At 44.2% G+C, this 17,201-nt stretch overlaps 1 protein-coding gene across 1 annotated transcript; it reads right to left on the bottom strand.

Annotated features, from left to right (window-relative positions):
* Positions 1-1,507: 1,507 nt before the first annotated feature.
* Positions 1,508-2,627, bottom strand: LOC120243232 (major histocompatibility complex class I-related gene protein). Its single transcript, XM_039249314.1, is given in 3 exon segments — positions 1,508-1,631; positions 1,633-1,816; positions 2,477-2,627. Coding segments are annotated over 3 exon segments (459 nt in total).
* Between the last annotated feature and the right edge of the window lie 14,574 nt (positions 2,628-17,201).

Raw genomic sequence — 17,201 nt, 5'->3', positions numbered from 1 at the left:
GATTTCTCTCTCTCTCTCTCTCTCTCTGGCCCCCAGATCCAGTCTCTGATCTGTACTTGACTTTGTGCCCTGGGGGGTTGTGCTTGTCAGACCGCCCCTGGGGTCTCCCTGGCCTGAGCAGGTTTGGCCGGTGGCGAGCATCCTCAGCAAATGTGAGAGAGCCAAAGGAGAGAAGGGCTGGGGTCATGAGCACCTGTTCCGCAGCCACCTGCCTGAAGTCGGCCCCTGCCGTGTTCTCCACGGGCACAGCGCTTGCTAGAAGGCACTTCTTGTAGGGCCCCGCACCAGCCCTTGCTCACCGCTTTAGATGTGGGGGTGTAACGGCTTCCCTCCGCTGCAAGTCTCTGAGTACTTCACTGTGCCTAACTGGTTTCCCCAATCCGGATTCGACCTCTGTGAATAATCCCGCGATTGAGTTCTCCTCGGTGAAATTATTTAGAGTGTGCCATTTGTTTCTTACCGGATTTCTGTACCACAGCCAATCTTAGAAACTCATCCTTCATTATCTCAGCAATTCGTCCGAGGGGTGGTGCAAGATCCGGTTCAGACCAACCATATTTCTGTGAAAAAAAAGTACTTTTGTAACCAGAGCTGGTAGAGAAGCCCATTCTCCTAGAATGTTGAAGCTATGAGGATATGTATATGCTTTACGCTGGCCGCCACATCCCCACCTCATGGAAAAAGCCATCCGAATCTTGGTTTTAGGTTCTTGGGTTCTCACACTTCCCTGATTCGCATCTTTCAAATAGCTTCCTCATTGTGTCTTAGCCAGTTTGAGTTGGCTTCTGTTACCAGCAACCATTGCAACGAAGGCGGTTATTCAGTTAGTGAGTGGGAGGGTTGGAGTTCAAACTCCAGCCCTCTGCCTCCAAAGCTGATACTCTTGGGCAGATAGCCCATATTCATAACCGTGACCCAGATGCCTCCCCAAAGCCCACCACAGCTCTGGAAAGTGCCACCATTAAAGATCACTCCTATGGGAAAAGGCATATTGTATCTAGGAGTTACCCATGTATCATAGCATGATACAGACATAAATGCATTTTGAATGGTAAGATTATGTGAAAAGTCTGTAGTAACTAAAAGCTGACCAATTAGGTCATATCTTTAAGATATGAGGGGCTTTATACTGAAATAAATCTTAAATCCGTTTGTAAAGCAAAGAGCCTCCATTTGTCTTCTATATAAGGCCAGATTTTCTCTCATACGGGTGTTGTATGAGCCCTCAGTTTAATAAACCACTTACAGGATGGCTCCCTCCCAAAGTACTTCCCAGCTTATCACTGACAGGGGATGGAAGGATTTGTCTCACTGGGTGCCTCAAAAAGGAGGTGTCCCTTGGAGGTACTCCACTCTGTTAAGACAAGTGGAGTTGCTGAATCTTGTCTAGATACTGATAAAAAGTAACTAAGGGAAGTTTTCACAGAGAGTTACAAATCACTGTAGTCCGACTAACAAGGTGGATTCCAAAATAGGGTGCCTATAACCTAGATTAGAGGAAGGGTTCTCAGGATGTGGGGACCTGGCATTCTCCTTTCTTGTTACCAGTCCTTTGTAGGGTATCTTCCCCAAACTCCAAGAACCTCTTTAACGAGGCAGTATGTTCTTCTTCTAGCCAATTCTTTTGGTATTAACTCATGTCAACTAGCCTCCTGTGCCCACTTGGTGATGTGAGCCGTATTATCAGTTACCATCCAGGAAAGGATATCTCTAGTGAAGATGATGAAATCTTGTCCATCATATGCCTGCTGGAGAAATGTGGTGCTTCTGTGCTCCAGCAACTCCTAGCCAATCATTCTCTGGTAGGTGTGAAACCCTGGCACACACATGCGGCTCACGAAGTGGTTTAGATGGGGACGTGGAGGTGGGCATCCAGGTGATGACTAGGGGAATGGCTGGAAGCATCCTCTGCCCCCAAACACATCACCCCACAGGCATGCCCCCAGGAGGTGCCTGTGACATAAGCCACCCATCAACAGCTGTTTGCTGAGTACCTCCTGCACACCATAGGACTATGATAATGTTTGCCTTGGGGAATTATCCAATCATGGGAATGCCCACTGATGAACTTTATAATGCAGTAAAGGAGGAAAAGATATGCGAGAGCCAGAAATATCCTGGGAAAGTTAACATAGCAAGTCCTTAAACATAAGCAAGCGATTCACTAAGCCTGGATACCAGGAAATGAGACACAGAATGGCCCAGGTTCAGACTGAGAAAGAAGATACAGATTAGGCCTGAATGGGGGTGGCATAGAGATATGGAGAGCAAAGGACAAAGGGCTTCTGAGGAAGAGACCACTTGGAAGATGCTTAGGGCAGGTGGCAGGCACTGAACGCCATCAGGCTTTGCCAAGAGTTCACTGCAGCTCAGCAACCAACTGCTCGAGTTCACTGGTTCACTGTCAGCCAGAGGGAGGCTCCCCGCAGGGGTGGGGGCTGGTGTGGGGTGCGTCCATCTCTGCTGCCTTCACCACCTGAATGGCTGTGCTGACTCTGCAGCTGCTTATGGTCCCCCTTGGAGGTCTCCTGCTGGCCCCTTGGCGGCTGAGTGTAACCCTCCTGATCAGGCATGGGGTTCTCTGCCACCCACAGAGCCCGTGGCTCTTTCTGCCAAAAGACACTCATATGCAATGATGGGATGAGAAATAAATTCAGTGAAATAAACAGTGAAATGCCCAGGTGAAAAGATGTCAGAGTCCCAGTCTCTGCAAAGGAGGCAAAAAAGGAAGATATTCAGAGTTACGACAACACACATCAGTGCTCAGTGTTCAGCTGCATCCCTCCTGGGACCCAACTGCCATTTCCTTTCACAGAATCCCAGAATCCCAGGAGCTGGAGCCTACGGAGGACCTTAGAGCTCCAGCCCAAGACCTGGAGCCTTTCCCTGTCCAGGTCTGGGAACTCGAGGATGAAATTTTCTGGGTAATCTCAACTTGGAAGTGAAGTAGAGGGTCCTGTTCTGGACTTCAGAGGAAGGGCCCGGGGTCACTCATTGGTCCGCCGAGGTTGCCTTACGAGGGCTTGCAAACTCTGATAACCCACCCCCTCCCTCTTTTTATGAATGAAGGCTCTAGGTGGATAAATGAGGGCTCCCACCCTGCCCCTGTGTGTGCATGGGCAGGTACATGTACACACACACACACACACACACACACATCACTCAGAGAACCCACGTAAGGGCTCAGCCTCCTGAGATAAAGTGTTTTTTTTTAAATTTTTTAATGTTTTATTTATTTCTGAGAGAGAGAGACAGCATGAGCAGGGGAGGGCCAGAGAGAGAGGGTGACACAGAATCTGAAACAGGCTCCAGGCTCTGAGCTAGCTGTCAGCACAGAGTCCAACGCGGGGCTCGAACCCACGAACCGTGAGATCATGACCTGAGCCGAAGTCGGATGCCTAACCGACTGAGTCACCCAGGCACTCCTGAGATAAAGAGTTTTGAAAGCACAGTGCTTTTCCTTGCTCTGTGGGGAAGCCTGTAGGGGGTGAGCAGAGCGGGGCCCTCTAACATGGGGGGCCACATCCACATCCAGGGACTTCTCTTGGTTGTCTAGGGACTGTACCAGACACCACCTCCCCAAAATGTTTCCAGATTGCCCTGGCGGGTGCTCTTGTTCCTTTGTGAACTCTCCTAGAACTCAGATCTTCCCATGTGGCCCGTGTCACTGCCGAGAACCTTGGATGGGTGTCAGGCTCCCATTCCCTAGGCTGAATACTATTTAATGAGGTTTATCTTACTCTTTCCTCTTTATTTATAAAGATATATTTAACAAAAAAATATCAGGGTGCCTGGGTGGCTCAATCGGTTAAGTGTCTGATTTCAGCTCAGGTCATGATCTCACCGTTTGTGAGCTTGAGCCCCATGTCTGGCTCAGTGCTGACAGCTCAGAGCCTGGAGCCTGCTTTAGATTCTGTGTCTCCCTCTCTCTGCCCCTCCCCTGCTTGTTCTCTGTTTCTCTATCTCTCTCAAAAATAAACATTAAAAAAATTAAAAAAGAAAAAATCAAATTTAAAAAATCATCTCACAAAGCGGTTAGGTCAACGTTGGTCCATGCAAGTCTATCCATGTTTTCTTTTTTCTAAAACTGTTTCTGAAAGAATTCATGTAGGCTGTCTTTTAGAACTGGCCACCCCAAGGCCAGGATACCTTTACCTTAACTATGAGGGGAGAAAGTATTCCCTGAGGCTGAAACCAGGCCAGCTGGGTCCCCTTCCACCTAATTGCACCAGTCTGGTATGAGCAGAACTCTGCGCTCCTTTCTCCCTGCGCCTCTAGCTGAGTGGGGGGCAGCTTGGCGGGGTTCAGAGTAGGCACCCAGCCCCATAGGCACCTCCCTGGAGGTGATATCCTGCGCATCAGCTGCAGCGCCGAGCAAGGTAGAGCCTGGTCTTCCCTAGGCTTGGGCAGAAAGTAAGGCCCAAGGCCCCTTTCCATGGCTCTGAAATTTTACCTTCCCCTTTTCCTTCCTGGGGCTGGGAGGGGTGGGGGAGGTGAGGGCTGGTATGAAGAAACACTTCTTCTTAAGGAAGACTCTCAAGTTGAGCATAAGAGTCTCTCACCGAAAAAGTGTTGGTTCTTATAAAAATAAGATCCAGAGAATGAGGCAGAGTACAAGTACTACCCCCGAATCAATAGTTACCACATTCTGCCTTCTCTTCTCTTTATCTCCACTTACCTTCTACCCTCTTCTCGATCCTAAAGCACTTGAGCATGGGGACTTTGCTTTTTTCCCTTGTGTTTCCTGCCAAGGCCTACCACAGGGAACTTGGCACATGGTAGGAGATTCGTAAATATTTGTGAATTAAGTTGTTGGCAGAGCATTTTATTTCTCCGCCTTGAAATATGCTGAGATGCAGAGGAATCTTTTTAACCTGGGATTTATATCTTTAAAAATACTTTTCAGAAGGTGCAGGCTGGTGAGTGGGGAGCAGCACTGAAATCTAATTTGCATCTAGTCTGGAATCTGCAAAGGGTGTATGTGCTTGGATCTGCAACCAATTTTGAAACCGAGTCCACTTCTCCACATCTGGAAAGGTTTTGTGGCTACTTTGCCGATATGCAACGGTTTAAAGAGGGAGGCAAAAGGAAGAACAAGTCATGAATGTTAGTTCTCACATCTTCTTAGTATCGATCTGTCTATTCAACAAGCATGTGAGTGCCCCTCCGTGCCAAGCACTGTTCTAGGTCCCAAGCACACAGCAGACAAAGCACATACAAATGTCCGCCCTTGTGAAGACTTCACCCTAATGGAGGGGAGGAAGGCAGACGATGCAAAATACATGAAATATATGTCATATCTTTAAAAACTACAATGGAGAAAAATAAAGTTGCAGAAGAGAGCAGTACAGTTTAAAACAGCGATGCTTGAGAAAGGCATCCCCCAGGTGGCTTTTGAACCAGTGACTGCTGGGAGTGAGAGAGCCAGGCAGGTATCTGGGGACACCTGTCCACGCAGGGGACCGTACGAAGACCTTGAGGAAAGGGAAGGCCTGGCATGTTCCAGGAGCAGCAAGAAGGCCTGTGGCTGGAGCTGAGGGAGGGGGGAAGACTTAGGTAGGAATTGCTTCCACACTCATTCATGGGAAAAAACTGTATAGAAGTCAAATTCCAGGCAAAGAATGGCAGAGAAGGAAGAAGGGATTTAAAATGAGACTGTGTTTCTTTCTTTCTTTTTTTTTTTTAAGTTTATTTACTTGTTTTGAAGGAGGGGAGGGGCAGAGAGAGGGAGAGAGAATCCCAAGCAGGGTCTGTGCTGATGGAGCCCTAAGTGGGGCTCAAACTCATGAACCATTAGGTCATGACCTGAACCGAAACCAAGAGTTGGATGCTTAACCAACTGAGCCACCCAGATGCCCTCAAAGAGACCGTGTTTCTGAGCTAACCTGGATTGCTACAGAACTTCCCTTGGAATCTGGGGTTCCTTTTATGACTTCTGGGGTCTACAGACCCGGGACATGTCAAGAAACAAAACAAACAAGTGTTAGCCACTTGGAACATTCCTGCTCAATGGGAAGATCTAGTCTGAGTGTCACTGATATCATCTCCACACATAATATTTACAATTCGTGTAATTTCGCTTTCTTTTGAAAATATAAACCTTGTAAAAATCAGTGTTCTCTGGAGTTTATAAGAGGGAATTAGAAACAAGTTCTGTTGACAATACTGTCCAAGTACAGTGTGATGTCGTTTTGCCAACCTCAATCTCAATCCAGGTCCTGGTTTTTCTGAGCAGTTTGTCTCCACCAGCCAGGCCAGACTTCAAAGGCTGCTCTGCTCCTGAAGGCTGGCCTCCATCTGCCCGTCATCTGCCTGCCTCCCTCCTGCAGCTGCGGGGGCGTGGCTCTGCTCCAGGACATTGCAGCCCTCTCCCTTTGCCATGGGCCCACTTACCCATCTGGTGTGTCCACATGTACAAGTCACCCTTGCTCCTTAGTTGGGCTTCCAAAATGCTACCTCAGCCGTGATGGGAAGTTGCTTGACAGATGTTAAGTCACTAACTCAGAACAGAAAGGATAGGGGAAAATCCATGATACCCTTTCTCTCATGGTATATTAGACCTTAGGATATTTATATCCTATAGCTATGTTACCCAGATGATCAGATTGTTAGTATAATAATGCAGGTTGAATCATTTGAAAAAACCTGTAATTGACCATTTTTTATTTCCTACAATTCAATTTAATCTTTCAATTCTTTCTTCTTGTTCCAATAATTATGAAATTAGATTTCTCTCACCTTTTGCATAGATTATCAGCATCACTCACTTATTGAACGGAAATTTGCAGTTTATTTATTTTTTTAATGTTTATTTTTGAGAGACAGAGCACAAGTGGGGGGAGGGAGGGCAGAGAGAGACAGAGACACAGAATCTGAAGCAGGCTCCAGGCTCTGAGCTGTCAGCACAGTGCCTGATGTGGGGCTCAAACCCACAAACTGTGAGATCATGACCTGAGCCAAAGTCTGATGCTCAACCAACTGAACCACCCAGGCGCCCTGGAAATTTGCAATTTAGAATTTAGTCTTCTGTCCAGACCAGTCCAACTAATTCTTAAAGGACCTGTGCTGCCCTGTCCCAGCAGCCTCTGATAGACATTGCTGACAAGCCTGAACAGCACAACTAAACTACCCTTAGACCAGATGCAGCGGTCACATTCTCAGTTATGTCCCCTTTAGCCTGTAGATTGACTAGTTGGGCCATTTTTACAAAGGATTGTGAAAATTACTGGATTATAAAATAGTTGACGACGCGTTTTCTGATATTCATCCAGGAGGCAATTTATATTTATTGGGTATCTGTGATGTACAAGGAATGGTGAGTCAATGTCAGGAACAATAAAACAAATCAGATGCCAGTTCTGTCCTCTAGGGACTTACAGTATTACTGGAGGACCAAAGCATGCAACAGAAATAAATACAAGGCAATAACACATGGCAGCAAGCAGTAAGTGCTGTGAAGGAAGTACCAACAGAGTAATCCAGTAGCTTGGCAAAGACAGACCCTGTTCTCATATGAAGGAATCCAGAAATGCTCCAAGCTGGAGGTGGCAAACTGTCCATGAAGTTGGGCCTCCAATGGGCCATGAACGGCAGTAGCATCTGAATCATAACCATCAGAACTCCAATTTATTTCTTGAGTACAGGCCATGTGTTAGGTACTATGCTAAGTCCCTGATAAACATGAGTTGCATTTATTCCTCATAGCAACCCTTTGAAGTAGGTCTTCTAATTCCCATCTCACAGATGGAAAATAGGTGCAGAGAGATGAAGAAAATTGCCTAAGAACATCCCTAGAGCCCTTCAGTGGAGGAGCCAAGAATCACATTCTCACCTCTTGGATGGGCACTCCCTCCACCTTATATGATTACCCAACTGACCCTAACATGGGGGCACTTCCCCCACTCCAGGCTCCGTTTCAGTCTCCTCGCCTGGTCATCCCTGCTCTCTCCCGCCCCCTTGTGTCACAATGACTCATTGTCCCCGATTTCCCAGTCCCGGAGGACCCAGGCTCTAGATTTCACAAGTGGCTGTGGGTCCTGATTGGATAACCAGGTCAACAAAATCCCAATTATTATTTTTTGGTTCTCCCAAATGGCCCCATGCCTTAATACAATCCAAATGATTATGATTCCTGGGAACTACTCTTCGGGAATTTCAGGCATCATGGGTATGAGGGGGAGAAGTGGATGGTGATACTCTTGGTTGAAAGGATGTTTGGACATTCCTCAAACATGCTGCTAGGCCCAGTAAGATTGGCTAGTCTGTCTCCTAACCACCCACCTAACTACAGGAACTTATCAGGGCCTGCAAGTGCTGAATGTGACAAGTTGATTTTTTAAGCTTCTCTTTCGAGTCTACCTTTTTGGAGGTTACCAATGCCCTATTTCATTTAAATTTTATCCTTTTCTGAATTCCCAGTAAGCACAGACCCAGCTGCTAGGGATACAGCAATGAATACTTCAAAATCCCTTTCTCTGAGCTTTTTTCTATGAAGAAGACTGGCAATAGATAAATACATAATACAAGATCAAGAGGTAATAAAGCATGTGAAGAAAAGTAAAGCAGAGAAAGGAAACTGTATCTTTTAAATAGAGGGACCAGGAAAGGCTTATCTGAGCAGGTGGCATTTGAGAAGAAATTCGAATACAGGGAGAAAGTGAGCCATGGGAGAAGAACCTTCCAGAGAGAACGGCAAGCTCAAGCCCTTGAGGAGGGTGCACAGAGGAATATAAATAGTAAGGAGAACACTATAGGGCCACGTAGAGCTTTAGAGAATGAATGAATGAGCTCTGGTAGGTTTTTTTCTTAGCACTCTCTGTATACAACGACAACCATATGTCTCAGATTTCCCAGAAGAATTCCAGCTTATGAATTTTACTCTTTTTAAATGATTCGCTGAAGTTGTAACAAAATGTGCTTTGAGATGAGTACTCGTGAAAGGTTTTCCAGAATAAATATAAATTGGGACATCAGAAAGAATGTCCATTGTCATCTGTCTCAATCTGGGTTCACATGCTTCATCTTTAACTTATGCCCTCTCCCTCCAGTTCTTGGCAACCTCCTGGGGTCAGAGGATTGAGGTCAATGGGCTTTAAGAAAGAATAGACAGATATTCTAACTAGTCAGAGGAAAAAACCTACCAATGAGTTCAATTTCTCAAATTTAGATAGATTCAATGTCAGCCAAAAAGAAGAGAGCCTTAGGGGAGTGGAACATTGTCTTAGAGAGATTTTGGTTACACGTACCTTGGCAACAGCTCCATGGAAACATACCGAAGTCTAATAAAGTCTATAGCAAAGACCCGCATTTTCTCACATTAATTCTTTGAACTCTAGGCCATTTCTAAGCAGATAATCTGCAAGTCTGCCTTTTAACACTAGTCTGGTTGGCAACTTAGGGGGCTTATCCATCATTAGTCCTTGTCTGTGAAGGACCCTACCATTTGTGAAGCAGATTGATATAGCAGATTGATACACCCATAGAATTCTGAGATAGTAGCAAGAGATTGACCTCGGTTATTTCAAGAAGAAACACACAAACCACATATGGCTATGCAAGAGAGATCCCATGTATGCCCCACACTAATGACACCCACTCACATCAGGTCACAGTTTCACAGTGAAACTGCGAAGTGAAGAACAGGATGGGTTGTAAAGAGTGAAATGTCACTTTTTTTTTTCATACAAATTCTACAACTACAGAAAACCACAGTTGCAAATTTGTAGTCATGATCGGTCCCCAAATTCTATATGGCTCCCAGTCAGATAACTTCAATTTCTTAGGGACATTACTGTTAACATAAATTCACTCAAGAAGTTATTTATTAAGTGCCTATTGGTCACTAGGTAGTGCCTGGGAAATAAAGAAGAAAAGAATGAGGTGATCTCTCCCTGCCTTTAAGGGAAGAGTTTTGAAAGTAGAAAATTATAGAACTGTGGACAGGCACTTTGGGACTCCAGAGGAAGGGACAGTCTACTGCAAGCTCTGGAGTCAATGAAAGCAACACACCAGAAGTGACATTGGAGCTATATTTGACATTTCCTGGAGTCATGACCCCAAACACCCTAGTATCTCCTTCCCATGTTTCCCCATCTAGAAGCTCCTACTAAGAGCCAGCATTAGGCACAAATATCAAGTAGACCAAGTCTTGTTCATGACCCTGTCTCCCTTCCTTGACAACATCCCTCAGAATGCTCGGTTGGGGTTCTGGCAGGAAAGAGCTTTCACTCCAAATGAGTCACATGAAGAGACCTGAAGGACTTTTCCTTCTTTGTGTATGTATGGGCAACTTTAAGGGAATAAATGAGGGATGATGGCACACGTAGAAGCTAGCAATCATGGAAAGCCATTACCACTCCTAGAGTTGTAGAGATAAGAGAAGCAAATAGTGTTACCAAGGCTCAGTGGGGCTAGGCATGAAGAAGGGACTACTCAGGGAAAACTATATTGCAGAGGGACACAGCTACTACCAGAGGCATTACAGGAAGAGGCAAGGAAGGAAGAATAAAAAATATCCCCAACCTTTCTTTTCTCCTTGCTCCCTGATCGCTCTCCTTTCAGTACCTCCCTTTGGGTGAACCCAACCTGAAATCAGCCTGCAAGAGTAACTAGGTGATGCAATCTGTAGCAGTTAACTTCCCAGGGGACAAGACAGGACGGAGAAGGATTGGAGTCTAATGAGTCAACAGGAGAATAACCAACACAAAATGACCTACCCTTTATAGCTGACTGGTTTTATTTCAAATTCCACCAGTGATCAAAGTGCCAAATATCCACATCCAAAGTCGCTGTGACATTGTGGTAAACCCCAGACTATAGGCTTGAAGACCTGTACCTGCTTTGGACTCTGCTCATTGTATGAGCTGAGTCAACCTCTCTACTCTGGGCCTGGGCTTCCTCACCTTGATATATTTTTTTTTTTTCTTAGTCTACCACAAGGGTTAGTGAGACCATTCCATGAAAGATTATGTGCAGAGGATCCTTGAGGATCAAATGTAGGTAATACATAAGCTTTGAGCTTCTAGAAATATCACCCGTTTTTTCCTTCCTCCCTTCCTCTTTCCATCATTTGTATCTTATCCTCCTCACCCCTAGTCTTTCTCCTTTCTGACTTGAATGGTGGGACTTTACTGGATTAAATTTCTGTAGAAGCAGGAACTATGTCTGTCTTATTTACTGTTCTATCTCCAAAAGTGCTTGGCACATAGTAGCCAATCAACCAACATTTGTGGAATTAATACACAGATGATTTGAAAGAGCTCTTGACTGTCAAGTTCATGAATCACTACCTATGGTGGTGACCCAGACTGAGTTCTAGACATTGCTTGCCAACCCACTCAGGAGTACCAGCCCCTTTCTGGATGAGCAGTTTCTTAAGGCAGAGGAGCCTGGTGTTTCCAGTCTGTGGGCCTTCTTCTGTATTTAGGACAACAGAAGGCATCTGCTTCTGTTTATACCCAGTAAACAAGTCCAGAACCATAGTTTTATCTTTCTAGGATCTTTTGTTACAGGTAGGTCTTATGGCAAGGAAGAGGGAAAAAACAACAACCAGAAATAAACCTGAGCAATGGATGTGTTCCTCTATTCAATGCCCCTGAAACTCTGACCACACCCCATGAGATTCACCAAGCTAGTAAAGAGAAACAAAAGGAAAGGAAAGGATATGAGCAAAAAAGACAGGCAGCAATGCTCAGAAGAAAAGTGAGGAAGTTACCAAGAGTGTCTTTCCGGAATGGCTTCTACCCTCAGCAGGTGGGTGACCTCGAAAGTCTACACACACGAACTGGAAAACTGTCCAGCTGGCCATCGCTCATGCACATCCTGGGTTTAATAAATATGCTTTTCCATCCTTGGCTTCATCATTTCACCACAAGGGGAAGACAAGCTGTTCCCCTCAGGCTGCCTCAGCTTTGGGTTCAGAGCAAAGAAAATCTGTGACCCTCACAGGCTGTGCTTCACTGTTAAGACAGTGATGAGAGGTAATGGGAGACCATTAGCAACCCCTAAAGTCCTTCTCTTTGGGGATCTTTGAATTGAAACACCAGCTCTTGCTCTTCAGTGACTTAACAACTGAGCAACACCCAGGGCCCCCCCGTAATAAAAACTTGGAGAAATACTTAATGTCATCAGTTGCTAGGTAGAATAGAGCAACAAAATGATGGTGTTGGCTGCCTTCTAAGGTGACTTTTAGCCCTTTGTGAGTAGCACACGCTGCCCGTTCAGCTCTACTTCCTCTTTCCTGTCTGGGCCTGTCCCCCCTGGCTCCCTGGACAAGGTCAAGCCACCATTTCCCAACATGGCATGCTCTTCTGATGACAGCACAGTCACAGCTTGGTCCCAGGATTGCTAAGCAAGCAAGTTAAGCGGCTCCCTCTCAGAATCTTCTCTCAGGCCTTTTCCTTGCTCTCCTTTAGTCAGCAAGCATTTTTGAAACACACACAAAAAAATGCTCACACTGTTGGGGTGCTGGTCTTGACCCTATTCCCAACTTTTAAGTATTCCTGGCGCATAGCTACGTGCAAGGTACAGAAAGACTAAGAATACCTGGCCCCTTAAGGGGTGTAAGAGAAAAGAAGTCTTTGGTTCTTCCCTGGAGCTTAGATTTCACCTAAAGTCAATGCAAAAGATTCACACAAAGTTCCCAGGACTTGGAACTCCCTGCTCTCGCTTCCTACAGTCTTAGACCCCTTTTGTCTGCTATTGCATATATTGCTTAGACTGTCCAGTTATTTTTAGCTTATGTCTATCCTCCTTGCTGCTCTAGCACCAAGCACAATAAGCTCAAAAAATGCTTGATGAATAAAGGAGGGCAAGGAAAAGGCCTGAGAGAAGATTCTGAGGGGCAGCCGCTTGGCTTGCTGGCTTAGCAATCCCCGGGCCTAAGCTGTGACTGCGCTGTCATCAGAAGAGCATGCCACGTTGGGAAATGGCGGCTTGAGCTTGTCCAGGGAGCCAGGGGACAGGCCCAGACAGGAAGGAGGAAGTAGAGCTGAATGGGAGAGATGAATGGAGGCAGGCCCATGAGGCAGGCTGGCTTTGCACTGGAGTTCAGGGGACTAGTTCTGCATCTCAGCTGCATGACCTTGGGCAGAATCCCAAATTGCACCAAGGCTCAGTCTCTTCAACTTTAAAAGCAAATCCTGGCATACATTGCACAAGGTTGTTGAAGTATCAGATGAGGTTCTGTTTATGATGCACCGGGCAGGTAGCAGAACTATAAATATTGGCTTCCTTCTGTGGAAGGCTGAATAATGTCCCCACCCTCATCACTCCAATGATATCCACATCCTAATCTCCAGAATCTGTGAATGTCACCTTACCTGGCAAAAGGGATGTAGCAGGTATGACTAAATTAAGAATCCTGAGATAGGAAATTACCCTGGATTATCTGGTGGACCCAAGGTAATCACACAGGTCTTTATAAAAGGAAGGCAAAGGGGTCAGAGTCAGAGAAGATGTGACAACAGAAGCAAGGTCAAAGGGATGCCATTGTCAAAAGGGGACCTACACCAAGGAATGTAGACAGCCTGGAAATAGAAGGACCAGATTCTCCCCTCAGGCCCCAAGAAGGAATGCAACCTTGTCAACACTTTGATTTTAGCTTATGAGACCCACTTTCAAACTTCTGCCCTCCAGAACTGTACGAGTATGTTATTTTAGATCACTAAGTTTGGGGTCATTTGTTATAGCAATGATAGGAGACTATGTATCTCCCATTTCCCCAAAGAGAAAAGAAGCCAAGTAGTGAAATTAATATTTGGCAACCTCTCAGGCCCTCCTAGTACTTTCCCTTCTCAGATCTTTGTATTTTTTCTTTTTCTTCTTCCTTCTCACCTTTGTTCTTCCCCCTGCTTTTCATTTAACAAATGTGGATCAACTATGTGCCCCCCCCCCCCAGGGTCCCCAGGAGTCTTACATGTCTCTTGCTAGCCATGGAGCTCCTTGGCAATGTATTTGTTCCTTTGATTTTCTGTTCATATCTTGTTCCAAAAATGCATACTATACCACAGTCTACAGCATTTACATTAAAAAGCAGGTATGATGACCATGCCTTTCATGTTGAGCCATTTTTTTTCAAATTGCAAATTAGAGAATACAATCCAGAAACCTTGAAAAAAATCACACAGTAATAAGATAAAAATCATCCTTGAGAGAAAGTCACTGTTAACATTTTAGTATCTGTCTTTTTTATATACACACATATGACTACATATGCATGTATATAAGCACACTTGGGGGGGGTTCATGTTATCAGAAAAGGGTTTCCCATCCTAATACTATTTTGTAAATTGTTTTTCACTTAGCATTATTACAATGCATTTAAAAAAGTAGAATAGCTTTAATAGTCCTTAAATTCTTAAATAAATAGATTTAATGACAATCAAGATCCTAAAGGACAGGGGAAGCCTGTTCTGCCCACTAAGCTGGGAATCCTTGGGGTAGGGAACATCCTTGGAATCCTCCTTGGGAAGAACAAGACTCCCTCTGCATGATTGTCTATCCTTAAATCTCAGGCTGCACTTTTCAGTGTCTTGTGCCTATCTTGTTCACTACGGATCCCTTTCATTGTGTCTTGGCTTCGTGTGCATGCATGTGTGAGTGTGTGTGTGTGTGTGTGTGTGTTGGCTTTTAACACCTGATTTATTGTGTGTATCATAAGGCTTTTCTGAAGAATCTGACCTATTTGCCAGTGGGACAAGTCATCCTCAAAAACCAAAAGACAAATTATCAAGTTAGCAGAGGGGTCTTGTTTGTTAAATAATGCTGTTTTCCACACAATGTAATTTATTACAGTCAATAAGTAGTTTCCTCTTGGCTACTTTAAAATATTCAACAGGTGTGCATGTGTTCAAGCTTGCATGAACATGCATGTGTATGTGTATGTGTGTGTGTGTGAAGTCTGATCCATTTTCTCTGCTTAGGTAAAATCCATTTGCTAATTTTGGGGCAAGGCTAGCCCTTGTACAAATGGGCAGTAGGATCCTGTTGCGAGGAATAAGGGTTTAGGAATCAGAAAAACCTGTTTTCAAATGGGGATCTGCCCCTTCCTACCTATGAGACCTCGAGCAAATTATCAACCTCTGTATGCCCCAGATTTTGCATATGGAAAATGAGGGTCATAACTCCTTATAGTTGTTGTGAGGATTCAATGAAATCCCCAGTGGTTCCCAGGACTTGTGACTTCTCACTTGTTGGGACTTTAGAGCACTATTATCACACGTGCAATCACCAATAGTACTCTTGAGCCATCCCAAACAAACCCGTAATTTAAGAAAAGACAGTGGATCAGTCTTGTAAATCTCAGTTCAAGCCACCTATCCCTCCATACAAACAAGTTATGTTCCAAAACCTGCCCGATGTAGAAATTCTAGAGCCACTTCTGAAGATTATGCATGGATATTACTTAGCGCAATGTCTGGTACATAGTAGGTAAATGTTAGCAATTGTTATTACTATTCTAGTTATTCATTAGTTTACCAGGAGAGATTATGGTTTTTACTTCTCTGTGCACTGACAAGTTTATGGAAAATGGTAAAGGTCATACCTGCCCTCCTGCAATGGTTCAAATTCAATAACATATTTTAACTTTTAATACTTACCAGTATCCATTCATTCATACATGACTAACTTGTCTTGTTCTAGAAAGAATTTAAAACTGCTAACTTTTGGGGCGCCTGGGTGGCTTAGTCGGTTAAGCGTCCGACTTTCGCTTAGGTCATGATCTCGCGGTTCGTGGGTTCGAGACCCGCGTCGGGCTCTGTGCTGACTGCCAGCTCAGAGCCTGGAGCCTGTTTCAGAGTCTGTTTCTCCCTCTCTCTCTGACCCTCCCCTGCTGACGCTGTCTCTATCTCTCCTAGAAATAAATAAAAATATTTAAAAATAAAACCTGCTAACTTTTGATGTACCTTTTCCATATGTGGTCAGTTGGCTTTTTTACTTCTCTTTTTAAATTTTTTTTCACTTTTTCTATTTCTGATTATCCAAGTAAAAATTGCCAAACTTTACATTTCCTTTTTTCTAAATATAAATGTTTTCTATGTATAAAAATGTTAGTATATGTGTACAAATGTGTATGTAAAAATGAAGAGAGTGTATATATGTATAAATGTGCACATAAAATGAACAGTGTATATAAAAATGCACATCATATATATAATTTTGTGTCTTGCTATTTTCCATACATGTCATTACACACTTTGAAACATTTCTAAATAACCATCAAATGTATATTCCATAAATTCTTAATCACTTCTTAGTGTTTGGGATATGTAAGTTGACTAGAAATCCTCTTTGTTTATTTTAAACCAGTGCGTAAAGGGTAAGAATGGGAGGTGTTGGTAACATCCAAGGAGTGGAAAGAAAACATAACCACTGTGTGGATTTCCTGTGGCTGGGGCTAGGAAACGTAGAGCCATAGCTGGATCAATAGAAACCAATATAAGTGAATGTTTCCTAGAGTGTTCTAGAACATACATATGCATATCAGGGTTTTCAAAAGATTGGGAAAATGATGAAGAGTATAATACCTAACATCTATGTAACACTTTTCTCCCTTACTCTATGCTGTTTCTAAAAGGATTTAGGGTGAACTCAACAACAAAAAACAACTCAATTAAAAAATGAGCGAAGCATTTGAAGGGTGCCTGGCTGACTCAATCAGTAGAGCATGGGACTCTTGACCTTGAGATTGTGAGTTCCAGCCCCATTTTAGGTGTAGGGATTACTTAAAAATAAAATCTTAAAAAAAAAAAAGAATTTGAATAGGCATTTTGCTAAAGAAGATACACAAATGGCCAATAAGCACAGGAAAAGACGCCGAACAGCAATAATCATTAGGGAAATGTAAACCACAATGAGATACTACCTCATATCTGTTAGGATGGTTGCTTTTATTTTATTTTATTTTATTTTTAATTTATTTCTGAGAGAGAGAGAGAAAGACAGTGTGAGCAGGGGAGGGTCAGAGAGAGGGAGATACAGAATCCGAAACAGGTTCCAGGCTCTGAGCTCTCAGCACAGAGCCTGACTTGGGGCTCGAACTCACGAACACAAGATCATGACCTAAGCCGAAATTGGACGCCCAACTGTCAGAACCACCCAGGCGCCCCAGGACGGTTGGTTTTAAAAACAAACAAACAAACAAACAAAGTAACAAGTGTTGGAAAGGATGTGGAGAAACTGAGGCCCTGAAGCACTGTTAG

This window comes from Hyaena hyaena, unplaced genomic scaffold (assembly GCF_003009895.1).
Source record: "Hyaena hyaena isolate Hyena2069 unplaced genomic scaffold, ASM300989v1 scaffold_337, whole genome shotgun sequence".
Lineage (NCBI taxonomy): Eukaryota > Metazoa > Chordata > Mammalia > Carnivora > Hyaenidae > Hyaena > Hyaena hyaena.
Note: the sequence above shows the minus strand (reverse complement) of the source record. Positions and strands in the feature narration are given on the sequence as shown.